We start from the raw sequence: 26,375 nt of genomic DNA, 5'->3' as shown, positions 1-26,375 counted from the left end.
CATTCTTCTTTATAGTCTCCATTATCAATTGAACAAATTGCAAAAGTTTCAGCAAAACAGATGTCCAAATTACTGTGTAATTATGTGATGAAAAGAGACGTGTGTGGTGCTGGGCTGACATGTCCGCTCCAACCAATAACGTCACAAGCACGCGTCAACATAAGCGTCATCATTCCGCGACGTTTTCAACAGGATACCTCGCGGGAAAATTTAAATTGTAATTTAGTAAACTAAAGCGGCCGTATTGGCATGTGTTGCAATGTTAATATTTCATCATTGATATATAAACTATCAGACTGCGTGGTCGCTAGTAGTGGCTTTCAGTAGGCTTTTAAAGCTGAGGTGCAAACTGCTGAAGTCATTTAGCATCAAAGAGCTCAGGTCAAAGCAACGAGTGAACCAACTACTTTCTGCTGGGGCTAAAGTGCGTAGCAGCGGACTAGACTATTCAGAATAACATTTCCCTACTGTTGTTGTCATGTGTGTAGGCCTAAACAAAGCAATAAACCCAACCCAACCTCCACCCCTCCACCCCTCTGTGCGTCGGTTGAGGTTGGTGGTAGCTGGGTGTATAATGGAGCACGGAAGAGTCAGGATACATGGGATTCTGGGTATTTGTGACCAGTCATTGGTGGAGCATAATATATATACTTTTTTTTAATTTTATTTTATTTATTTATTTTTTACAATTGTTTTTAACATGGCTGTGCAGCACTTTGGAAACGTTATTGTTGTTTAAATGTGCTATATAAATAAAGTGGATTGGATTGGATTACACCAGGATCTAACATGGACCCGACTGCTCTGATGTTCACTGGAACTTTCCTGGTGTTGGTGACAATATTACACCAGGATCTAACAAAGTTGAGGAAACGTTAAGAAAGTCTTGTGTTCCTTGTCCCTAGTCTACTCCTTGGATGGTGTGCTGGTGTTTGGGCTGCTCCTGGTGTGCACGTGTGCATACTTGAAAAAGGTTCCTCGCCTCAACGGCTGGCTGCTGTCGGAGAAGAAAGGAATCTGGGGAGTTTTCTACAAAGGTAGGCATGCCTCCATCTCACCTGTATAATGTTCACTAAATATTTATAGCACAGACCATCTCATTCATATATTGTCAGGTTACATTCTGCAACTCAATCTCACACGTGTGTGTGTGTGTGTGTGTGTGTGTGTGTGTGTGTGTGTGTGTGTGTGTGTGTGTGTGTGTGTGTGTGTGTGTGTGTGTGTGTGTGTTAAATCAAATCAAATCAAACATTATTTATATAGCACATTTCATACACAGGCATGTGGCAAACACAAAATTGTGTACACAAAAAAAGAGAAAACACCCACACACCACTGTTGTGTAGTGTAACATGTATGTAGTGACTGTTGTGTAGTGTAACATGTATGTAGTGACTGTTGTGTAATCATCAGGATATCTGATGATTGAGGGAACCCCTCATGAAACAGTTCTGTAGAGATGAAGTAGTTTTGTGATTTTTCCCACACCTACATATATATATATATATATATATATATATATATATATATATATATATATATATATATATATATATATATATATATATATATATATATATGTATATATATATGTATATATATGTATATGTATATATCTATATATATATATATATATATATATATATATGTGTGTGTGTTTGTATGTGTATTTATGACATTATAATAATTTTGTTTCAAACTTAAGTTCATAGAGACATTTGAGCAAATAAAGTAAAACAAAAAATCTGTCAAAATGTTTTTATGCCCATCCAAAACTTAAGACTTTTATGTCCTGTTTGGAAAATTTAATATATTATATATTTTATTTGTAGTTATATTTTTGTTTAGGACTTAAGTTTATCGAGAAATTTAAGTTAAGAAGAAAAAAAAACAGATTCTTAAATATGTTGGTGCCCATCAAAAACCTAGAAGACTTTTATGTCCTGTTTGGAAAAATGAATTATAAATTTTTTTTGTAGCTGTTTCACTAATTCAAACATCTGACAATGCCTTATGAAAAAGCATTTAAAAGGATAAATTAAGAAAAAAATGCACATGATATTTTTATGTACAAATATTCTGATGCCCATCAAATACTGAAGGGACTTTTATGTCCTGTTTGGAAATTCGAATGTTGTATATTTTATTTGTAGTTAATTCAGTAACATTGTCTGATCAAAAAGCGATCACAAGGGTCAACTCAGAAAGAAGAAAGTACAAGAAAAAAAATATTTAATGTTTTAATGCTCATGAAAAACTTTCGAGTTGTTGTATGTCTTGTTGATATTATGAAGTTTTAATGTAATTGGAGTCGCTTGTGTCCATAAAACCCATACTACGGGTAATTACATTTTAGTATATTAAGTAGTTATTTTACTAGTTTCATTATCTTATCACAAAGCCTTCAAAAGGGTGAATATTTCCAAAAATATGATGAATAAGATTTTAGTTTGGAAGTAAAGTTGTATGTAGGAATGTTGCCCCAAAAAGAGATTACAAGCATGAAATGAGACATGAGTATTTTTTTTCTCTTCTTCTTTGCAGCGGCAGTCATCGGGACCCGGCTCCATATTGCTGTCGCACTTTGCTGTCTGCTCATGGCCTTCTACTTGATCTTCCTCAAATGATCCAGCACAGCACATCCATGCCATGGATTGGACTCAGCGGGGGAGGGGTCATGAGGACTCGCTTAAAGACGAGCCCCCTCCTGGTGACACTCTGCACTAATGATGTCATCTTCAATCCCGCCCCCACTTATACGAGCCAGGAAAGAGGTGATGTCATCTTCATTTACATACCTTAGTACGTGGCACTAAAATGTTGTCATCCACATGGCAAATCCTGTTTCCCTCTAAAGAAGAATAATCCATACAATTTATTTCTTGTAAAAGTCCCAATATATAATGTCGCAGTGGAAGTAGCCCGCACAGGACTTGCTTGTGGAAGTCAGCGGGATTACAGAGTGCAAAAGCGCAGCAACATGTATGCTAGACTGGCCTCCAAACAGAACATTCAAGACGTAGGACGGGTGCGATGCAGTTTAAGTAAAATGCTAGCAAGTCATTTTCAAAGTGCCTAGATCCTGTGTTTGACACTCACACACATCGGTAGCATTAGAAATGTTTGCAAGGGGCCAATAAAACAATATGATTTCAACAGTACAAAGGACTATCACTGATGTTCTCCTCAACTCATTGGCGCTGAAAATGCTAAAGGTGTCTGATAGGTGTCCATTTGTCCTGGGGACATCATCAGTAAGTCTGAAGACTGCACAGTATTTACTAATATGAACCAATCCAAACAACAACAAAAATCAAAGCACAAAAAGCAACAACCACGGTCACACATGTTTTATTACGTATTTATTTAGTTTTTGGTCACTCAGGCAAATCATATAGTAGATGTAGATGATCTATATCCAATGTACACTTTTACTTTACACAAGACAAGTGTTGGATTGTTGCCTTAGGCTTCATTAAATGCATTTATATTAATGTTTGGCACAGGCGGACCAGCGAAGGAGTGCAAAGAAAGAGAAACAAAAGAAGCCAGATATTGTGGGGACAAGAGAGTGATAGGACAACAACATGTACAAATATGATATCAGAATCAGAAACACTTTAATAAACCCAGAGGGGAAATTAAGATTTTCAACACAATCTCATTCAAGATCAGACAATCATTACAGGGAGACAGAACAGGATCAAACATTACAGGGAGACAGAACAGGATCAAACATTACAGGGAGACAGAACATTATCAAACATTGCAGGGAGACAGAAAAGGATCAAACATTACAGGGAGACAGAACAGGATCAAACATTACATACAGGGAGACAGAACAGGATTAAACATTACAGGGAGACAGAACAGGATCAAACATTACAGGGAGACAGAACATGATCAAACATTACAGGGAGACAGAACAGGATCAAACATTACAGGGAGACAGAACAGGATCAAACATTACAGGGAGAAAGAACAGGATCAAACATTACAGGGAGACGGATCAGGATCAAACATTACAGGGAGACGGATCAGGATCAAACATTACAGGGAGACGGATCAGGATCAAACATTACAGTGAGACAGAACAATATCAAACAGTACAGGGAGACAGAACAGGATCAAACATTACAGGGAAACAGAACATGATCAAACATTACAGAGAAACAGAACAGGATCAAACATTACAGGGAGACAGAACAGGATCAAACATTACAGGGAGACAGAACAGGATCAAACATTACAGGGAGACAGAACATGATCAAACATTACAGGGAGACAGAACAGGATCAAACATTACAGGGAGACAGAACAGGATCAAACATTACAGGGAGACAGAACAGGATCAAACATTACAGGGAGACAGAACAGGATCAAACATTACAGGGAGACAGAACAGGATCAAACATTACAGGGAGAAAGAACAGGATCAAACATTACAGGGAGACGGATCAGGATCAAACATTACAGGGAGACGGATCAGGATCAAACATTACAGGGAGACAGAACAGGATCAAACATTACAGGGAGACAGAACAGGATCAAACATTACAGGGAGACAGAACAGGATCAAACATTACAGGGAAACAGAACAGGATCAAACATTACAGGGAGACAGAACAGGATCAAACATTACAGGGAGACAGAACAGGATCGCTGCAGGGGGGTGGGGGGGGGATTCAGTCTAAGCCAGACAGTGGCCAAGGAAAATAAACGTCAAGAGGGAAACATCAAAGAACACAAAAGACATTAAAAGAGCAGAGCTGACGCAACCAACCACTTCTACATACAGCTACAAAAGTCAAAACAACAACAAAAACATAGACACATTGGTGGCTTCTGCAGTCTTCAACACCATCATCTGCTGGGGTGGGGGGAGCATGGCCAGAGACAGGAGCAGACCCAACAAAGCAACCAAGAGAGCCCACTCCACCCTCGGCCGCCAACCAACTCTCGGCCAGTGTCCAGTCTGCATGGATGAGCGACATGCATGGATGCGTCCAAGGAGACCGAGGTGTCCGATACCTGCTCATTCAGCCAAGACACTGTGAAGCCTGTCTCTTCATCCACATCTCCTCCAGTCTCTCCAAACTCTGCAGCCCTGTCTCTTCATCCACATCTCCTCCAATCTCTCCAAACTCTGCAGCCCTGTCTCTTCATCCACATATCCTCCACTCTTTTCAAACTCTCCACTCCTGTCTCTTCATCCACATATCCTCCAATCTTTCCAAACTCTGCAGCCCTGTCTCTTCATCCACATCTCCTCCACTCTCTCCAAACTCTGCTGTCCTGTCTCTTCATCCACATCTCCTCCAGTCTCTCCAAACTCTCCACTCCTGTCTCTTCATCCTCATCTCCTCCAGTCTCTCCAAACTCTGCAGTCCTGTCTCTTCATCCACATCTCCTCCAGTCTCTCCAAACTCTCCACTCCTGTCTCTTCATCCACATCTCCTCCAGTCTCTCCAAACTCTGCAGCCCAGTCTCTTCATCCACATCTCCTCCAGTCCCTCCAAACTCTGCAGCCCAGTCTCTTCATCCACATCTCCTCCAGTCTCTCCAAACTCTGCAGTCCTGTCTCTTCATCCACATCCCCTACAGTCTCTCCAAACTCTGCAGCCCAGTCTCTTCATCCACATCTCTTCCACTCTCTCCAAACTCTGCAGTCCTGTTTCTTCATCCACATCTCCTCCAGTCTCTCCAAACTCTCCACTCCTGTCTCTTCATCCTCATCTCCAGTCTCTCCAAACTCTGCAGTCCTGTCTCTTCATCCACATCTCCTCCAGTCTCTCCAAACTCTCAACTCCTGTCTCTTCATCCTCATCTCCTCCAGTCTCTCCAAACTCTCCACTCCTGTTTCTTCATCCTCATCTCCTCCAGTCTCTCCAAACTCTGCAGTCCTGTCTCTTCATCCACATCTCCTCCAGTCTCCCCAAACTCTGCAGCCCCGTCTCTTCATCCACATCTCCTCCAGTCTCTCCAAGCTCTGCAGCCCAGTCTCTTCATCCACATCTCCTCCAGTCTCTCCAAGCTCTGCAGCCCAGTCTCTTCATCCACATCTCCTCCAGTCCCTCCAAACTCTGCAGCCCAGTCTTTTCATCCACATTTCCAGTCTATTCAAACTCTCCACTCCTGTCTCTTCATCCAAATATTCTCCAGTCTCTCCAAACTCTGCAGCCCCGTTTCTTCATCCACATCTCCTCCAGTCCCTCCAAACTCTACAGTCATGTCTCTTCATCCACATCTCCTCCACTCTTTTCAAACTCTCCACTCCTGTCTCTTCATCCACATATCCTCCAGTCTCTCCAAACTCTGCAGCCCTGTCTCTTCATCCACATCTCCTCCACTCTCTCCAAACTCTGCAGCCCTGTCTCTTCGTCCACATCTCCTCCACTCTCTCCAAACTCTGCAGTCCTGTCTCTTCATCCACATCTCCTCCAAACTCTGCAGTCCTGTCTCTTCATCCACATCTCCTCCAGTCTCTCCAAACTCTCAACTCCTGTCTCTTCATCCTCATCTCCTCCAGTCTCTCCAAACTCTCCACTCCTGTCTCTTCATCCTCATTTCCTCCAGTCTCTCCAAACTCTGCAGTCCTGTCTCTTCATCCACATCTCCTCCAGTCTCTCCAAACTCTCCACTCCTGTCTCTTCATCCACATCTCCTCCAGTCTCTCCAAACTCTGCAGCCCCGTTTCTTCATCCACATCTCCTCCAGTCTCTCCAAACTCTACAGTCCTGTCTCTTCATCCACATCTCATCCAGTTTCTCCAAACACTGCAGTCCTGTCTCTTCATCCACATCTTCTCAAGTCCCTTCAAACTCTGCAGTCCTGTCTCTTCATCCACATCTCCTCCAGTCTCTCCAAACTCTGCAGTCCTGTCTCTTCATCCACATATCCTCCAGTCTCTCCAAACTCTGCAGTCCTGACTCTTCATCCACATCTCCTCCAGTTTCTCCAAACTCTGCAGTCCTGTCTCTTCATCCACATCTCCTCCAGTTTCTCCAAAGACTGCAGTCCTGTCTCTTCATCCACATCTTCTCCAGTCTCTTCAAACTCTGCAGCCCAGTCTCTTCATCCACATCTACCCCAGTCCCTCCAAACAGACTCTGGTGTGGCAGAGACCCAGCAGCTGGTCTCCACGGCCAAAAGGCTCCTGGCAGGCAGATCCAGATGTTTACAAAAAAAGCACAGCAGAAGTCAGGGAAAGTGCCAGCCCTTGTCACACAGTCCCAAAGGTACTGAAGCAAAAGGCAAAAAATCTGAAACTTGATAGCAAAGACGCAGTTAGTGAAGTAAATAACACAGAAATGACATTGAACATTTTTCCGCTACAAATGGATCAATGAAAATGTCACTATTGATCATGAATAATACCAATGACCTCCATTATCAACAATACAATCGTTTTAGGTGCAACAATACATGTATGTAATGAAATACAAAATAAAGTATATACATGGAAGGGAAGAAAGTGAAACAAACTATATTAACCCTGTAGATTGTTATAGTAACTCAAGTTTTGTCAGTGTTCCATGTGTCACCCAGTTTTCCCTAAGGCAACAATGTTAATGTTTGATGAAATGTGATGATGTGCTTGAGTGTATGTGCAGCCCTGGTCAAAAATGTACGTACACCTGTAAACATGATGTCATGGCTGTCTTGACTTTCCAATCATTTTCTACAACTCTTATATTTTTGTGATGTAGTGATTGGAGCACATACTTGTTGCTCACAAAAAACATTCATGAAGTTAGCTTCTTTTATGAATTTATTATGGCTCTACTGATAATGTGAGCAATCAAAAGTATACGTACAGCAATGTTAATATTTGCATACATGTCCCTTGGCAAGTTTTACTGCAATAAGGTGCTTTTGGTAGCCATCCACAAGCTTCTGCTTACATTTTTCACCACAAAATTGCTGCAGTTCAGCTAAATGTGTTGCTTTTCTGACATTGACATGTTTCTTCAGCATTGTCCACACCTTTAAGGCAGGACTTTGGGAAGGCCATTCTAAAACCTTCATTCTAGTCCGATTTTTGACATTCCTTTACCACTTTTGAGGTCATTGTCCTGTTGGAACACCCAATTTTGCCCAAGACCCAACCTCCGGGCTGATGATTTTATCTTGTCCTGAAGAATTGGAGGTGATCCTCAGCCATACGACGACACAACTCTGGGCATGCAAGCCCGGGCCGACATCCGACTAACCATCCAACATGAAGTCAAAGCAGAACCAAGTCCATGCTCACCTGCTCACTTTATTTAGATATTATTAAAAAAACCTCCAGTCAGCATACAAATCCATTGCAGTGCATGATGGGGAAAATGCAAAACACTCTCCACACTTATTCATCTTTGACTTCTAGCTGCTAGATATTTTTGATAGATTACAAAACTTTAATGATGTGTAGGACTCACACTTTCACATACTTAGGTTTTTTAATCATAATTATAGATCCATTATATTATTAAAATATGCACATATATTTATACATGTATAGGCTATATATGTGTAAATGTGTGTATATATATGTGTGTATGGATGTGGGTGTGTATATGTATGGATATACCATATGTGTGTGTATATATATACCTGTGCATTTATCAATAAATCAATCAATGTTTATTTATATAGCCCCAAATCACAAATGTCTCAAAGGACTGCACAAATCATTACGACTACAACATCCTCGGAAGAACCCACAAAAGGGCAAGGAAAACTCACACCCAGTGGGCAGGGAGAATTCACATCCAGTGGGACGCCAGTGACAATGCTGACTATGAGAAACCTTGGAGAGGACCTCAGATGTGGGCAACCCCCCCCCCCCTGTGAAAGTTCAATCCATAGTGGCTCCAACACAGCCGCGAGAGTTCAGTTCAAGCGGATCCAAGACTGCAGCGAGAGTCCCGTCCACAGGAGACCATCTCAAGCGGAGGCGGATCAGCAGCGTAGAGATGTCCCCAACCGATACAGGCGAGCGGTCCATCCTGGGTCCCGACGAGCGGTCCATCCTGGGTCTCGACCCTGGACAGCCAGTACTTCATCCATGGTCATCGGACCGGACCCCCTCCACAAGGGAGGGGGGGACGTAGGAGAAAGAAAAGAAGCGGCAGATCAACTGGTCTAAAAAGGAGGTCTATTTAAAGGCTAGAGTATACAGATGAGTTTTAAGGTGAGACTTAAATGCTTCTACTGAGGTAGCATCTCAAACTGTTACCGGGAGGGCATTCCAGAGTACTGGAGCCCGAACGAAAAACGCTCTATAGCCCGCAGACTTTTTTTGGGCTCTAGGAATCACTAATAAGCCGGAGTCTTTTGAACGCAGATTTCTTGCCGGGACATATGGTACAATACAATCGGCAAGATAGGCTGGAGCTAGACCGTGTAGTATTTTATACGTAAGTAGTAAAACCTTAAAGTCACATCTTAAGTGCACAGGAAGCCAGTGCAGGTGAGCCAGTACAGGCGTAATGTGATCAAACTTTCTTGTTCTTGTCAAAAGTCTAGCAGCCGCATTTTGTACCAACTGTAATCTTTTAATGCTGGACATGGGGAGACCCGAAAATAATACGTTACAGTAATCGAGACGAGACGTAACAAACGCATGGATAATGATCTCGGCGTCTTTAGCGGACAAAATGGAGCGAATTTTAGCGATATTACGGAGATGAAAGAAGGCCGTTTTAGTAACGCTTTTAATGTGTGACTCAAAGGAAAGAGTTGGGTCGAAGATAATACCCAGATTCTTTACCGAGTCACCTTGTTTTATTATTTGGTTGTCACATGTTAAAATTGTATTATTAAATAGAGGTCGGTGTCTAGCAGGACCGATAATCAGCATTTCCATTTTTGTTTTTTTTTTCGTTTTTTTGTCTATACATATTCCATATATATATATATAATATATATATATGGAATATATACACACATATATATAATTGTGTGTGTGTATAAAATACTGCCTTCCCGCTTGTATTAAGTTATTTAAATTAAGATGAGAAAACTATGATTATATGGAATATTGATTTTTGAAATAGGTAAAGTAAGAAAGAATGCAAAATAGAAATGTATTTCAGTTTTAGGCGTTAAATAGTGGAAGAAGCTCAGTGATGAGTTGAAGACGTGTATTTCTTCGTCAAGCATTAAGAAAACCTTGAAAGGTGAAATAATTAAAAATGCTAAAATATAGTAACAATTCCTTTCATCCCATTGATTTTTTTTAACGATGTTCCAGGCAATGTAATTTTGAGTGACTGTTTAGGAGAGGCAAATATAAGCTTTGGCTTCAACCTATTCCTTTTTTCACTCATTCTCTTTTTTTTTTGCGTATAAATGTGTATGATTGTTAAATATGTATCATTTGTATTGTTAAACTGCTCACACAAAATGGTGATGATTGATTATATGACCCAAATAAACTTATTTCATTCATTCATCCATCTGCTGCTACTTATCCCAGGTGAGGTTGCAGAGTCAGCAGCTACTTTGTCCACTTCCCAGTTGTCCCTCCAACATGTACCATGGTTTTGGCAAATTGATTGTGATCAAAAACTTAAGACTTTTTATTTCTTGTTTGGATTGAAAAATAATTGAAATAGTTTATAATATATATTATATTTTATTTGTATTTTTTTTAACCAATTTAAACATTTAACAGTATCTGATAAAAAAAGGCCTTCTAAAGGGTAAATATTAAAAACAATATGATGTATAATTCTTGTTTAGGACTTAAGTTCAATACCAAATCGCCTGGGCTACTGGGTGTGAAGTTGGAGAAGATGCAGGTGGAGGCCTCCTTGGTGTCCTGGGTTGTAGATAACCTGACTGCCAGACCACAGTATGTGGGACTGCAGGACTGTGTGTCTGACAGGCTGGTCCTGGGTTGTAGATTACCTGACTGCCAGACCACAGTATGTGGGACTGCAGGACTGTGTGTCTGACAGGCTGGTCCTGGGTTGTAGATTACCTGACTGCCAGACCACAGTATGTGGGACTGCAGGACTGTGTGTCTGATAGGCTGGTCCTGGGTTATAGATTACCTGACTGCCAGACCACAGTATGTGGGACTGCAGGACTGTGTGTCTGACAGGCTGGTCCTCGGTTGTAGATTACCTGACTGCCAGACCACAGTATGTGGGACTGCAGGACTGTGTGTTTGACTGGCTGGTCCTGGGTTGTAGATTACCTGACTGCCAGACCACAGTATGTGGGACTGCAGGACTGTGTGTCTGACAGGCTGGTCCTGGGTTGTAGATTACCTGACTGCCAGACCACAGTATTTGGGACTGCAGGACTGTGTGTCTGACAGGCTGGTCCTGGGTTGTAGATTACCTGACTGCCAGACCACAGTATGTGGGACTGCAGGACTGTGTGTCTGACAGGCTGGTCCTGGGTTGTAGATTACCTGACTGCCAGACCACAGAATGTGGGACTGCAGGACTGTGTGTCTGACAGGCTGGTCCTGGGTTGTAGATTACCTGACTGCCAGACCACAGTATGTGGGACTGCAGGACTGTGTGTCTGACAGGCTGGTCCTGGGTTGTAGATTACCTGACTGCCAGACCACAGTATGTGGGACTGCAGGACTGTGTGTCTGACAGGCTGGTCCTGGGTTGTAGATTACCTGACTGCCAGACCACAGTATGTGGGACTGCAGGACTGTGTGTCTGACAGGCTGGTCCTGGGTTGTAGATTACCTGACTGCCAGACCACAGTATGTGGGACTGCAGGACTGTGTGTCTGACAGGCTGGTCACAGGGCACAGTCTTCTTCACCATCTACGCCACCCATTTCCACTATCAGAGTCCTGCCACCTTCAGAAGTTTTCTGATGACTCTGCGATAGTGGGCCGTATTGAGGATGGTGATGACGAGGAATACAGGGCACTGGTGGAGGACTTTGTCACATGGTGTGGAAAGAACCACCTCCAGCTCAATGTGATGAAGACCAAGGAGCTGGTTGTGGACCTGGGAAGGAGGAGGAGTACTCTGGTGACCCTTGTTTCCCTAAGGGGGGAGGATGTGGACATGGTTGAGGATTATAAATACCTGGGAGTACACACAGACAACAAGCTGGATGGGTGAAAACACGCTGAGGCAGAGCCAGCTCTACTTCCTCAGGAAGCTAGGATCCTTCAACGTCTGTACAAAGATGTTGAAGATGTTCTCCGAGTCGGTGGTGGCGGGCGCCTTGTAAGCTGGGGGACGCAAACAGACTGGACAAGCTGGTAGCGCAGGCCAGTAACGGTGTCAGGAGAAGTCTAGCAAAACTCCTAGCCATCATGGACAACACCTCCCACCCACTACACTCGCACCTTGCGGAGAGAATGAGCACGTTCAGTGGAAGACTCAGACTCCTTAAATGCAACACGGAACCACACAGGAGGTCCTTCAGACCCGACAGCCATCAGACTGTATAATGCATATGTTCCTTGACTGCACTTAAATGTAGAATATATTTATATTAATTATATATGTATTATATTATATTATTATTGTCTATTGTGGTGCTGAATTTCCTCCAAGGATCAATAAACTACTTTCTATTCTATTTTGTTGAGAAATTTGAGCAAAAAAAGTTGAAAATAAAAAAGTATTCGAAATGTTTTTCATGCCCACCAAAAGTTTTTTTTTGTCCTGTTTGGATTAGAGAATGTCCCCATAGATTAAACACGGATTTATGAACAACGTTTAAGAGAAATATAAACCCTATTTAACACACCTATTTTGTCTGTTTTTCACTTTATGCTCTTGAACAGGAAAAAGTAAAGCTGCTGTGTCTGTTTTTGCTAAATGTAAATTGTAGACTTCTTGGTGCAACTCCACTACTTTATTATTCAGTAATAGAATGTAACATTCATTCCTGCTTCGCCTAAGTGTCGAAAGAAAGGCAAAAAAAAGCAACATTAAAAACATTTCACAGCGTCAAAAGGCTGCTTGATGATTGACAGGGACAATCCCAAACTGAACAAGTTCTCGCGAGATCAACCGCCGCGGGAGCGCGCTGAGACGGAGACAAACGCGCTCATGTTTGCGCATGCAGATCAGAGCCGAGGAAGGAAAGAAGGAAGGCAAGCTGCCACTTCTTTGACAACACAAGTCTTCTTGCTCCTGGACTATTTATTATTTACACTTTTATTTATTATTTACACTTTCTCACCGCGACCCTCCTTTTTCTGGACTTAGCCCACGAGCGACATTGTCTCTCTCCGCGACAATGTCGCAAAAGAAAGAAGGAACAGGAACTCAGTGAGACTCTGTGGGAAATACCTGAGCGGTACCAGAACCTTTCGGCGCCTTTGGGGCCGTCTGGTGAGCTTTCTTTCTCTACTTAGCGCGCCATCATACCTGTTTACCTTCTCAGTATTACACCTGTTTACCTTCTCACTATTACACCTGCTTACCTTCCTACTATTACACCTGTTTACCTTCCCACTATTACACCTGTTTACCTTCCCACTATTACACCTGTTTGTCTTCCCACTATTACACCTGCTTACCTTCCCACTATTATGGACTGGACTCTCACTATTATGTTAGATCCACTATGGACTGGACTCTCACACTATTATGTTAAATCCACTATGGGCTGCAGGACTCTCACTATTATGTTAGATCCACTATGGACTGGACTCTCACTATTATGTTAGATCCACTATGGACTGGACTCTCACACTATTATGTTAGATCCACTATGGACTGGACTCTCACTATTTTGTTGGTTCCACTATGGACTGGACTCTCCCACTATTATGTTAGATCCACTATGGACTGGACTATCACACTATTATGTTAGATCCACTATGGACTGGACTCTCAATATTATGTTAGATCCACTATGGACTGGACTCTCACACTATTATGTTAGATCCACTAAGGACTGGACTCTCACTATTATGTTAGATCCACTATGGACTGGACTCTCACTATTATGTTAGATCCACTATGGACTGGACTCTCACACTATTATGTTAGATCCACTATGGACTGGACTCTCACTATTTTGTTGGTTCCACTATGGACTGGACTCTCCCACTATTATGTTAGATCCACTATGGACTGGACTATCACACTATTATGTTAGATCCACTATGGACTGGACTCTCAATATTATGTTAGATCCACTATGGACTGGACTCTCACACTATTATGTTAGATCCACTAAGGACTGGACTCTCACTATTATGTTAGATCCACTATGGACTGGACTCTCACTATTTTGTTAGATCCACTATGGACTGGACTCTCACACTATTATGTTAGATCCACTATGGACTGGACTCTCACTATTTTGTTGGTTCCACTATGGACTGGACTCTCCCACTATTATGTTAGATCCACTATGGACTGGACTATCACACTATTATGTTAGATCCACTATGGACTGGACTCTCAATATTATGTTGGATCCACTATGGACTGGACTCTCACACTATTATGTTAGATCCACTATGGACTGGACTCTCACTATTATGTTAGATCCACTATGGACTGGACTCACACTATTATGTTAGATCCACTATGGACTGGACTCTCACACTATTATGTTAGATCCACTATGGACTGGACTCTCACTATTATGTTAGATCCACTATGGACTGGACTTTCACTATTATGTTTGATCCACTATGGACTGGACTTTCACTATTATGTTAGATCCACTATGGACTGGACTTTCACAATATTATGTCAGACTCACTCGACTTCCATTGCATCCGGTCTCCCCTAGAGTGTGTGTGTGTGTGCGTGGGGGGGGGGGGGGGGGGGGGGGTGTCACTCACATATGCGGTCCTCTCCAGGGTTTCTCAATGTCATTCACATTGACCTCCCACTAGGTTGTCAGTTTTTCCTTGCCCTTATGTGGGCTCTGAACTGAGGATATCGTTGTGGTTTTTGCAGCCCTCTGAGACACTTGTGATCGAGGGCTATATAAATAAACATTGATTGATAGTCCAGGACAATAGTACCCTTACTCTGGAGATCAGTAGGGACACAAGATAGTCCAGAACCATAACAACCTTTCTCTAGAGCAGTATCAGTCGGGGTACCAACGGTATTTTCCTTTGGATTTAAAATCAATCAATCAATCAATCAATGTTAATTTATATAGCCCCAAATCACAAATGTCTCAAAGGACTGCACAAATCATTACGACTGCAACATCCTCGGAAGAACCCACAAAAGGGCAAGGAAAACTCACACCCAGTGGGCAGAGAGAATTCACATCCAGTGGGACGCCAGTGACAATGCTGACTATGAGAAACCTTGGAGAGGACCTCAAATGTGGGCAACCCCCCCCCCCGAAAGCAATGGATGTCGAGCGGGTCTAACATGATACTGTGAAAGTTCAGTTCAAGTGGATCCAAGACAGCAGCGAGAGTCCCGTCCACAGGAGACCATCTCAAGCGGAGGCGGATCAGCAGCGTAGAGATGTCCCCAACCGATATAGGCGAGCGGTCCATCCTGGGTCCCGACTCTGGACAGCCAGTACTTCATCCATGGTCATCGGACCGGACCCCCTCCACAAGGGAGGGGGGGGGACATAGGAGAAAGAAAAGAAGCGGCAGATCAACTGGTCTAAAAAGAGTCTATGGATTACAATAGCGATGGTGTCTTCGATCGATCGGTTCTCCCGGTATAAGAACTGATATGGGTCAAGGGATGGTGGTATCACCTTTTTAATATGTTTGAATATCGGTCCCTCCATGCATCTGGCAGCTATGGAGGTGAGTGCTACAGGTCTGTAGTCATTTAGGCATGAGATCTTGGCCTTTTTGGGGGTGGCAATTATTGTAGCGGTTTTGAAACAGGCAGGGACCCAGGATGTGGACAGTGACAGATTAAAAATGGAGACAAATACATCCGTCAGTTCACCCGCGCGGTGATTAAGCACACGGCCCAGAACACCATCAGGTCCAGTGGCTTTCCTTGGGTTGATGTTGCGCAAGGTGAGTCTTACTTCATGCGGGCTGAGGACTGTGGTCGTGTTGTGGGAGGAGAGGGGGGGGGGGGGCAGTGCTGACATCATCAGTAACTTGAACAGGTGACATCATCAGTAACTTGAACAGGTCACAACATCAGTAACTTGAACAGGTCACAACATCAGTAACTTGAACAGGTGACAACATCAGTAACTTGAACGGGTGACATCATCAGTAACTTGAACAGGTGACATCATCAGTAACTTGAACAGGTGACATCATCAGTAACTTGAACAGGTGACATCATCAGTAACTTGAACAGGTCACATCATCAGTAACTTGAACAGGTGACATCATCAGTAACTTGAACGGGTGACATCATCAGTAACTTGAACAGGTCACATCATCAGTAACTTGAACAGGTGACATCATCAGTAACTTGAACGGGTGACATAATCAGTAACTTGAACAGGTGACATCATCAGTAACTTGAACAGGTCACATCATCAGTAACTTGAACGGGTGACATAATCAGTAACTTGAACAGGTGACATCATCAGTAACTTGAACAGGTCACAACATCAGTAACTTGAACAGGTCACATCATCAGTAACTTGAACGGGTGACATAATCAGTAACTTGAACAGGTGACATCATCAGTAACTTGAACGGGTGACATAATCAGTAACTTGAACAGGTGACATCATCAGTAACTTGAACAGGTGACATAATCAGTAACTTGAACAGGTGACATAATCAGTAACTTGAACAGGTCACAACATCAGTAACTTGAACAGGTCACATCATCAGTAACTTGAACGGGTGACATCATCAGTAACTTGAACAGGTGACATCATCAGTAACTTGAACAGGTGACATCATCAGTAACTTGAACAGGTGTCATCATCAGTAACTTGAACAGGTGACATCATCAGTAACTTGAACAGGTGACATCATCAGTAACTTGAACAGGTGACATCATCAGTAACTTGAACAGGTGACATCATCAGTAACTTGAACAGGTGACATCATCAGTAACTTGAACAGGTGACATCATCAGCCTGTATTCAAGGACCAGCTTGACTAGTTTGTGTTTCATTTTGTCCATGACAGCAAGTCCATTTGTCTTTACAATTCGTAAAGAATGTGAAAACACTTTCCACATTTTACCCTAATTCACTCAGCCATTTGGAATATTACGGTCCAACTTTGGCAGTGACATCACTGCAGTCACACTCTGACCATATTATTAGGTGAGTCATACTGGAAATGCACAAATAGATGTTCTGTTTATCACTCACATGTAAGACTCTTATGTAAGACAAGAAGACATTTGCTAAATAAATATGTAACCATTGAGTCCTCTCATTGTACTCTCTACACCAGGGGTGCCCACACTTTTTCTGCAGGCGAGCTACTTTTCAATTGACCAACTCGAGGGGATCTACCTCATTTATGTATATCATTTATATTTGTTTATTTATGAAAGAGACATTTTTGTAAACAAGTTAAATGTGTTTAATGATAATACAAGCATGTGTAACACATATAGATGTCTTTCTTTCACGAAGACAAGAATATAAGTTGGTGTATTACCTGATTCTGATGACTTGCATTGATTGGAATCAGACAGTAATGATGATAACGCCCACATTTTCAAATGGAGGAGGAAAAAAGTTGTCCTTTCTGTACAATACCACATGAAAGTGGTTGGTTTTTGGCATCTAATTCATCCAGCTTCCATACACTTTACAAGAAAAACATTGGCGGCAAATTCCGTAGCTTGCTTGATTGACATTCACGGCACCCGAGGGTCTTGTGAGATGACGCTGGCTGCTGCCAGTTCATTATTATGAAAAAATGACAGAGAGGAAGGCGAGAAACACTTTTTATTTCAACAGACTTTCACGCCGTCCTTTCCGTCAAAACTCTAAAGGCCGACTGCACATTTCCTATCTTCACAATAAAAGCCCTGCTTCATGCTGCCTGCGCTAACAAAATAAGACTCTCGGAAAACTGGCGTGCACAAGTGATGTGCACGCCAGCCTTCTGAGGGATCGCTTGTGCACGCCAGTTTTCCGAGACTCTGTATTTAGTTAGCGCAGGCAGCATGAAGCAGGGCTTTTATTGTGAAGATAGGAAATGTGCAGTCGGCCTTTAGAGTTTTGACGGAAGGTACGGCGCGAGAGTCTGTTGAAATAAAAAGTGTTTCTCGCCTTCCTCTCGGTCATATTTTCATAATAATGATCTTGCAGCAGCCAGCGTCATCTCACAAGACCCTCCGGTACCGTGAATGTCATTTAAGTGACGTCTTGGTGAAGATTGATGATCACTCATTTTTAGGTTTATTTTTTTTTAAAAGCCTGGCTGGAGATCGACTGACACACCCCCCGCGGTCGACTGGTAGCTCGCGATCGACGTAATGGGCACTCCTGCTCTAGAAACATCCAGCAACAATACTCCAAGTACATGTCCTCACCTGTAAATTAAGCAAATCTGAGTGATGTTGTTATTATAAGCGCTAACACAGACGGACTATTTTAGCGCCACATTGGCAGCAGTGCTAGTTTACGCTGCTCATGTTGACGCACTGGGCTGCTTGTGCTTGGTGTCAAACTCGCTAAAAGTCCTTTGTAGCTGATAAATCCTGCATCTCTCACCTGCTATTAGACAAAAGTGGCCACGGACCCTCGGGCTGCTCCACTTTCACATCCCCCCAGGTGGCAAAAAAGACACAAGAAAGGCTTCCTAAAGGAATTTTTTTTAAACCTACGTGGGGATTGTGATTGATTCTTCATCTAAACGTAATTTTGTGAGCGTCCTGTCTGTTGGTGAGAGTAGAAATATTACACAAAGTGTTTGTTTCATTAAGGTTAGTTTGGATGTTTAGCGGGCTTCACGGTGGCAGAGGGGTTAGTGCGTCTGCCTCACAATACGAAGGTCCTGCAGTCCTGGGTTCAAATCCAGGCTCGGGATCTTTCTGTGTGGAGTTTGCATGTTCTCCCCGGGAATGCGTGGGTTCCCTCCGGGTACTCCGGCTTCCTCCCACTTCCAAAGACATGCACCTGGGGATAGGCCCCTCCCACCTCCAAAGACATGCATCTGGGGATAGGTTGATTGGCAACACTAAATTGGCCCTAGTGTGTGAATGTTGTCTGTCTATCTGTGTTGGCCCTGCGATGAGGTGGCGACTTGTCCAGGGTGTACCCCGCCTTCCGCCCGATTGTAGCTGAGATAGGCGCCAGCGACCCCAAAAGGGAATAAGCGGTAGAAAATGGATGGATGGATGGATGGATGTTTAGCAGCTAGCAATGCTGCTAATGCTACAGTGTCACAATCAAACTGGCTTCGAAAACGTATTGCTCATCCTCTTTGTGTTCGGGCTCAAAAATACGAGGTCCAGTATCATCATTTTCCCCAAAGTAATCGTCGTTGGCTCCCACAAAGTTTACTTGGGTAGCTTTGTCGTTGATGAGGAAGGGATCTGTGGTTCCTCCTCTACATCACGCCATCACGTGACTAGCTGCCTCATTATCTCTCAAAATGTCAGAGGAATCTCTGAGAATGACGCTATCTGATCATGTCTTTTTACTTCCTCACATTGTAAGTCTTTTGACGTCATAAATCATTTCTGCGTGATAATAGCTTCAATTCGAGGCAAGTTTTTTTTTTTTCCACTGGACTGCTACTTGAATGAGAGGATGAACAGTAACAGTAACATCATGTGATTGACCTTTTCTTGCATTTCCCCTCACAGGCAAAGAGTTACATCAACTCCATTCCTCACATGCCCAAGAGAAACTTTGCGGATGTGTTCCTTGGTGCAAACCCTCTTGGTAAGTAGCCTGATGGGCAAAGTGGTGCAGCAGCTTCAGGAGGACATGTTCCTTCCTCATACAAGTCTCACATTTTTGAAATAGGGTTACGTAATGGGGGCCAAATCACTCATTGTCAAATGGTGCCACTTAACTAGAATCAGTAATAACCAGAATCGCATTGAAATTAAAATGATCCAACAAATGTGATCGATAACTTCACTTTGATAAAATCATGGAAAAAAAGAGACATTAACGTCTTTCTCTATTTCCAAATGACATACCCTTCCATCATTCCATTATCTACCGCTTATTCCCTTTGGGGTCGCGGGGGCGCTGGTGCCTATCTCAGCTACAATCGGGCGTAAGGCTGCGTACACCCTGGACAAGTCGCCACCTCATCACAGGGCCAACACAGATAGACAGACAACATTCACACACTAGGGACCATTTAGTGTTGCCAATCAACCTATACCCAGGTGCATGTCTTTGGAGGTGGGAGGGGCCTATACCTAGGTGCATGTCTTTGGAGGTGGGAGGGGCTTATACCCAGGTGCATGTCTTTGGAGGTGGGAGGGGCCTATACCCAGGTGCATGTCTTTGGAGGTGGGAGGGGCTTATACCCAGGTGCATGTCTTTGGAGGTGGGAGGGGCCTATACCTAGGTGCATGTCTTTGGAGGTGGGAGGGGCTTATACCCAGGTGCATGTCTTTGGAGGTGGGAGGGGCCTATACCCAGGTGCATGTCTTTGGAGGTGGGAGGGGCTTATACCCAGGTGCATGTCTTTGGAGGTGGGAGGGGCCTATACCTAGGTGCATGTCTTTGGAGGTGGGAGGGGCTTATACCCAGGTGCATGTCTTTGGAGGTGGGAGGGGCCTATACCCAGGTGCATGTCTTTGGAGGTGGGAGGGGCCTATACCCAGGTGCATGTCTTTGGAGGTGGGAGGGGCCTATACCCAGGTGCATGTCTTTGGAGGTGGGAGGGGCTTATACCCAGGTACATTTCTTTGGAGGTGGGAGGGGCCTATACCCAGGTGCATGTCTTTGGAGGTGGGAGGGGCCTATACCCAGGTGCATGTCTTTGGAGGTGGGAGGGAGCCGGAGTAGAACCCACACATTCACAGGGAGAACATGCAAACTCCACACAGAAAGATCCCCAGCCCGGGATTGAACCCCGACTACTCAGGACCTTGGTATTGTGAGGCAGTCGCACTAACCCCTCTGCCACCGTGAAGCCCAAATGACATACCACAATCTAAATTTACCGCCTCTTTTGGACCACAGAGCACAGAGAGATGAACTGTTTACAAACATTGTCTGTAACCCGGCAGTAAAACGGCTCATCTAAAAAAACAGAAGTCATGGTCATGGGCCTGCTAGCTGCGCAAGCTAGCTCACCAATCAACTAAACATACTGAATAACTCCACAGTGACACTTTGGGGAATTTACTAAACTGAAACAATACAAAAAGAATCCCGTTGTAAGTTAATAATACTAACACAGACACACATTAACGTGTTAGCGTATTTGCTAATGCTAACAACGCTCCCTGTTTGTACGATGGCATGTACAAATATGCATAAAAACACTCCTACAGACATCACACATGGGACACTTTAGTGAGTAAGAATTGTTTTAGTTGTATTGTAAAACCTACAAATGTTGCTAGGGGCAACGCATGAAAAATCCATACGAGTAGAAACACGATGGATGGCTCTCCTAGCTTGAGTGATGGAGGATTGTGTTTTTACGGTGTGTTCAAGGACCTCTGAACAGAATCCAACCACACAACATTCGCCAGATATAATAAAAAATAACAGATTGTATTTGTTACATACTTTTTATTTAACTACGTCCTAAAGTGCTACAGTACAAACCAATATTTACAACACTAAAAGCTTAGCTTTTAAAACAGATGAAATACTAAAACACTATCAGTGAAGCATAACACTTCCCAATAAAAGCGTCATACAGTGTAATACTGGAGTTACTTTTAGTAAGGAGTAATCCAATTACTTTCAGGTAGGTTACAAAGCAGTTAGCGAGATGTTTGACGTCATGTGTGACGCTATTTTTTAATCTGGTTGTTTGTCTACAAGACGGCGTCGGAACTAAGGAAGTTCAAGTAGGAAATGGACTTTTACTCATGGCAGCAACGCGCTAGAGAGAAGTTGAAGGAGGCAACATCCCACAGCAAACAACACACACACCACTACTTGGAGGGAATAATGAATGATACAACTTGTGTGGACAAGGAGACTGCAGCAATCATTCAAGCTCTTTGTTAGCCAGCGCTAACGTCATCCAGTGACGAGATCGAACAGACCTCCTCTTAAAGGCACACTCTACTTTCATGAAACATCTCCACTGCATACTTCAAATATTTCACCTTTTTGTGTCAAGTAACAGAAGAATGACCAGTCATTATGTTCATGTATTCAAAAGTATTTCCATGAGTAAAGTAATGACTATTTTCAAGTCATTTTAGAAACATGAATACAAAACATTGAAAATAGTCTCCATATTACTCTTTTTAAGAAAAAAGCAGATTGTTCACAATATTAAACTTTTTCAGCAGCTATGAAATGTTGCTATGGTTACATATGAAATGTTGCTATGGTCCCAATAAGACTAGTACTTATGGCACATGTCAAGACCTTGTCGGGCCCTAGTTTGGACACCTCTGGTATGGACTCACTATGCAGCACCAAGCGGTCCCAATAAGACTAGTACTTATGGCACAACTCAAGACCTTGTCGGGCCCTAGTTTGGACACCCCTGATATGGACTCACTATACGGCACCAAGCGGTCCCAATAAGACTAGTACTTATGGCACATGTCAAGACCTTGTCGGGCCCTAGTTTGGACACCCCTGGTATGGACTCTCTATACGGCACCAAGCGGTCCCAATAAGACTAGTACTTATGGCACATGTCAAGACCTTGTCGGGCCCTAGTTTGGACACCTCTGGTATGGACTCACTATGCAGCACCAAGCGGTCCCAATAAGACTAGTACTTATGGCACAACTCAAGACCTTGTCGGGCCCTAGTTTGGACACCCCTGATATGGACTCACTATACGGCACCAAGCGGTCCCAATAAGACTAGTACTTATGGCACATGTCAAGACCTTGTCGGGCCCTAGTTTGGACACCCCTGGTATGGACTCACTATGCGGCACCAAGCGGTCCCAATAAGACTAGTACTTATGGCACATGTCAAGACGTTGTCGGGCCCTAGTTTGGACACCCCTGGTATGGACTCACTATACGGCACCAAGCGGTCCCAATAAGACTAGTACTTATGGCACATGTCAAGACCTTGTCGGGCCCTAGTTTGGACACCCCTGGTATGGACTCGCTATACGGCACCAAGCGGTCCCAATAAGACCAGTACTTATGCTCTTTGTTAGCCAGCGCTAACGTCATCCAGTGACGAGATCGAACAGACCTCCTCTTAAAGGCACACTCTACTTTCATGAAACATCGCCACTGCATACTTCAAATATTTCACCTTTTTGTGTCAAGTAACAGAAGAATGACCCGTCATTATGTTCATGTATTCAAAAGTATTTCCATGAGTAAAGTAATGACTATATTCAAGTCATTTTAGAAACATGAATACAAAACATTGTAAATAGTCTCCGTATTACTCTTTTTCAAGAAAAAAGCAGATTGTTCACAATATTGAACTTTTTCAGCAGCTATGAAATGTTGCTATGGTTACATATGAAATGTTGCTAAGGGTACAAATTAAATGTTGCTATGGTTACATATGAAATGTTGTTGCTATGGTTACATATGAAATATTGCTGAGGTTACAAATGAAATGTTGCTATGGTTACATATGAAATGTTGTTGCTATGGTTACATTCCTGGTGTTGGTGTGCTGGAGTCAAGTGACTAACGCCCTGACTCCAGCTGTGGACCTGTTGGAGAAGATGCTGGTTCTGGACACGGACAAGTGGATCTCGGCCTCCCAGGCGCTGAATCACCCTTACTTCGCTCAGTACCACGACCCGGACGACGAGCCCGAAGCTGAGCCTTATGACCAGAGCTTCGAAAGCCACGAGCCGGAAATCCAGGAGTGGAAGAGTAAGAGTTTGTTGGCTGCACACATGCAAGGACTTTGTTTACATACCTTCATTGTTTCCATCCATCCCTTCTATACCGCTTATCCCTTTTGAGGTGGCAGGGGGTGCCGGAGTGCCGGAGCCTACCCCAGCCAGGTCAAATCGGTCATTTTGAAACGGTGCCAGCGAGAGACAAACAATAATAACTTTTCAATGTAAATGATTGTAAAAAAATGAGATTGATAACTTCACTTTGATAAACTCAACTCATTGACTCGCTAGCTTATATGCTAACACGAAAACAAGAGACCTTAACGTCTTTCCGCATTAAGAAACGACATACCCCAATCTAAACTTACCCTGTTTTTAGGATTGAGCCTCAAGCCCCACCCACGACGTTGGAGGAAAAAAAGATGTTCCATATATTAGTGGCAGATATATATATATATATATATATATATATATATATATATATATATATATATATATATATATATATATATATATATATATGTGTTGTCAAATGACTTATCTACACTGAAACATTCTGTGAATGTTTTTTTTACATACCTTAAGTGTTTCCAAACACTGTCTGTCACAGGGCAGTAAAACGGCTGATCAAACAAAACGTCAGTCATGGTCATGGAGCCACTAGCTGTGCAAGCTAGCTCTCCAATCTTCTAAACAGACTCAATAACTCCACGCTGACCTTTTGCTGAATTTACTGACACATTAGTGAAAGTGAAACAATAGAAAAAGAACGTAAGTGAATAATGCTAACACAGACCATGTTAGCATGTTAGCTAATGCTAACGACGGTAGCTTGATTACATTAAGATAGCAGGTACAAATATGCATGACAACACTCCTTCAGACTTCACACATGGGACGCTTTAGCAAATAAGAATAGTTTGAGTTGTTTTGTAAAACTTACCGACGTTTGGAGCGATGCATGAAGGATCCATACGAGTAGAAACGCTATGGACGGCTGGAAGACGGAACAGCAGCCTTGACAGCTGGGCCTAAACTGCAGCCAGGGAAGTCCTCCAAAAGATAGCACAATAACACACCTTTCAAGTGTCTTTGCTTCTTCTTTCTTCAAATCTGTCAGCAAAGTGGACTCCATGAATGAAGCGCAGGGTTTTATGAGCCGCAGGGTCGAAGTAGTCGTTGTCCTGACAATAATGGTCTTTGTTTGTGTAGTAGTTGTCCTGAGAATAATGGTCTATGTTTGTGTAGTAGTTGTCATGAGAATAATGGTCTGTGTTTGTGTAATAGTTGTCCTGAGAATAATGGTCTATGTTTGTGTAGTAGTTGTCCTGAGAATAATGGTCTGTGTTTGTGTAGTAGTTGTCCTGAGAATAATGGTCTGTTTGTGTAATAGTTGTCCTGAGAATAATGGTCTGTGTTTGTGTAGTAGTTGTCCTGAGAATAATGGTCTGTGTTTGTGTAATAGTTGTCCTGAGAATAATGGTCTGTGTTTGTGTAATAGTAGTCCTGAGAATAATGGTCTGTTTGTGTAATAGTTGTCCTGAGAATAATGGTCTGTGTTTGTGTAGTAGTTGTCCTGAGAATAATGGTCTGTGTTTGTGTAATAGTTGTCCTGAGAATAATGGTCTGTGTTTGTGTAATAGTTGTCCTGAGAATAATAGTCTGTGTTTGTGTAATAGTTGTCCTGAGAATAATGGTCTGTGTTTGTGTAATAGTTGTCCTGAGAATAATAGTCTGTGTTTGTGTAATAGTTGTCCTGAGAATAATGGTCTGTGTTTGTGTAGTAGTTGTCCTGAGAATAATGGTCTGTGTTTGTGTAATAGTTGTCCTGAGAATAATAGTCTGTGTTTGTGTAATAGTTGTCCTGAGAATAATGGTCTGTGTATGTGTAGTAGTTGGCCTGACAATAATGGTCTGTGTTTGTGTAGTAGTTGTCCTGAGAATAATAGTTTTTGTTTGTGTCCTCCAGGGTTGACTTGGGAGGAGGTTGTCAGCTTTGAGCCGCCATCGTTGGACAGGGAGCAGATGGACTCCTGACACCCTTCTTCAAGTTTGCATGTTCTTCTTTGTGTGGCCTTGATGCCCCAAGATGGATTGGAGCAAGGGACTGAAAGGGATCTTGTGTAAGAGGAAGAGTGGGGGAGGTGCACAGTATTTCAATGCAGTCTGCTGAACATGCAGAGCAAAGTTGGAAGTGCCGCAAAACCCATTTGAAGGTATTGCACACTACTGGGGATTGTTCACCTTTCGTGTGTCAGGGAAAGCGTGACCCATGTGGTCTGTGGACTCCTGAGCAGCGACGAAATCATCCAGCGTTTGAAATGTGGAATCACCTTGACTTTATTCTGGCCTGCAGGGAACCACCATAAAGGTATAGACCAGGGGTGTCGGGGGGGTTGATTGATTGATTGATTGATTGATTGATTGATACTTTTATTAGTAGATTGCACAGTACAGTACATATTATGTACAATTGACCACTAAATGGTAACACCCCAATAAGTTTTTCAACTTGTTTAAGTCGGGGTCCACGTTAATCAATTCATGGGGGGGGGGGGGGCTTGTATTG

The 26,375-nt window shown here is 43.0% G+C and overlaps 2 protein-coding genes across 5 annotated transcripts in view; both read left to right on the top strand.

The window, feature by feature from the left end:
- tmem167b (transmembrane protein 167B) overlaps nucleotides 1-3,165 on the top strand; it is a 5,243-nt gene extending 2,078 nt beyond the window's left edge. Inside the window, exons 2-3 of the mRNA XM_061875369.1 lie at nucleotides 906-1,037; nucleotides 2,545-3,165. Coding sequence (XP_061731353.1) covers nucleotides 906-1,037; nucleotides 2,545-2,627 — 215 coding nt within the window. The 3' untranslated portion in view covers nucleotides 2,628-3,165. The remainder of the gene's footprint in view (nucleotides 1-905; nucleotides 1,038-2,544) is intronic.
- On the top strand, nucleotides 2,635-26,375 carry LOC133535486 (mitogen-activated protein kinase 14B-like). 4 transcript variants are annotated; one of them, XM_061875363.1, is made up of 4 exons: nucleotides 2,635-2,774; nucleotides 19,683-19,761; nucleotides 23,664-23,837; nucleotides 25,776-26,372. In XM_061875363.1, the coding sequence occupies exons 1-4, from the start codon at nucleotides 2,727-2,729 to the stop codon at nucleotides 25,841-25,843; spliced, it is 369 nt and encodes a 122-aa protein (XP_061731347.1). In that variant the 5' UTR covers nucleotides 2,635-2,726; the 3' UTR covers nucleotides 25,844-26,372. The 4 variants fall into 4 exon arrangements, with proteins under 4 accessions (XP_061731347.1, XP_061731346.1, XP_061731345.1 ...); XM_061875364.1 differs by lacking the exon at nucleotides 2,635-2,774 and adding an exon at nucleotides 13,007-13,316 and having other exon boundaries at nucleotides 25,776-26,375; XM_061875362.1 differs by lacking the exons at nucleotides 19,683-19,761; nucleotides 23,664-23,837; nucleotides 25,776-26,372 and adding exons at nucleotides 3,507-7,238; nucleotides 8,142-10,441 and having other exon boundaries at nucleotides 2,636-2,774.

This window comes from Nerophis ophidion, linkage group LG16 (assembly GCF_033978795.1).
Source record: "Nerophis ophidion isolate RoL-2023_Sa linkage group LG16, RoL_Noph_v1.0, whole genome shotgun sequence".
Classification (NCBI taxonomy): Eukaryota; Metazoa; Chordata; class Actinopteri; order Syngnathiformes; family Syngnathidae; genus Nerophis; species Nerophis ophidion.
This window is presented reverse-complemented; position numbering and strand designations above follow the sequence as displayed.

Excerpts from the sequence above, each read along its gene's own strand:
- LOC133535486 (XM_061875361.1), top strand. The coding sequence starts at position 4,997 with ATGGATGCGTCCAAGGAGACCGAGGTGTCCGATACCTGCTCATTCAGC. Across the intron at positions 7,239-8,066 it reads CTTGTCACACAGTCCCAAAG|GTCATTGTCCTGTTGGAACA; the intron begins GTACTGAAGCAA and ends ACCACTTTTGAG.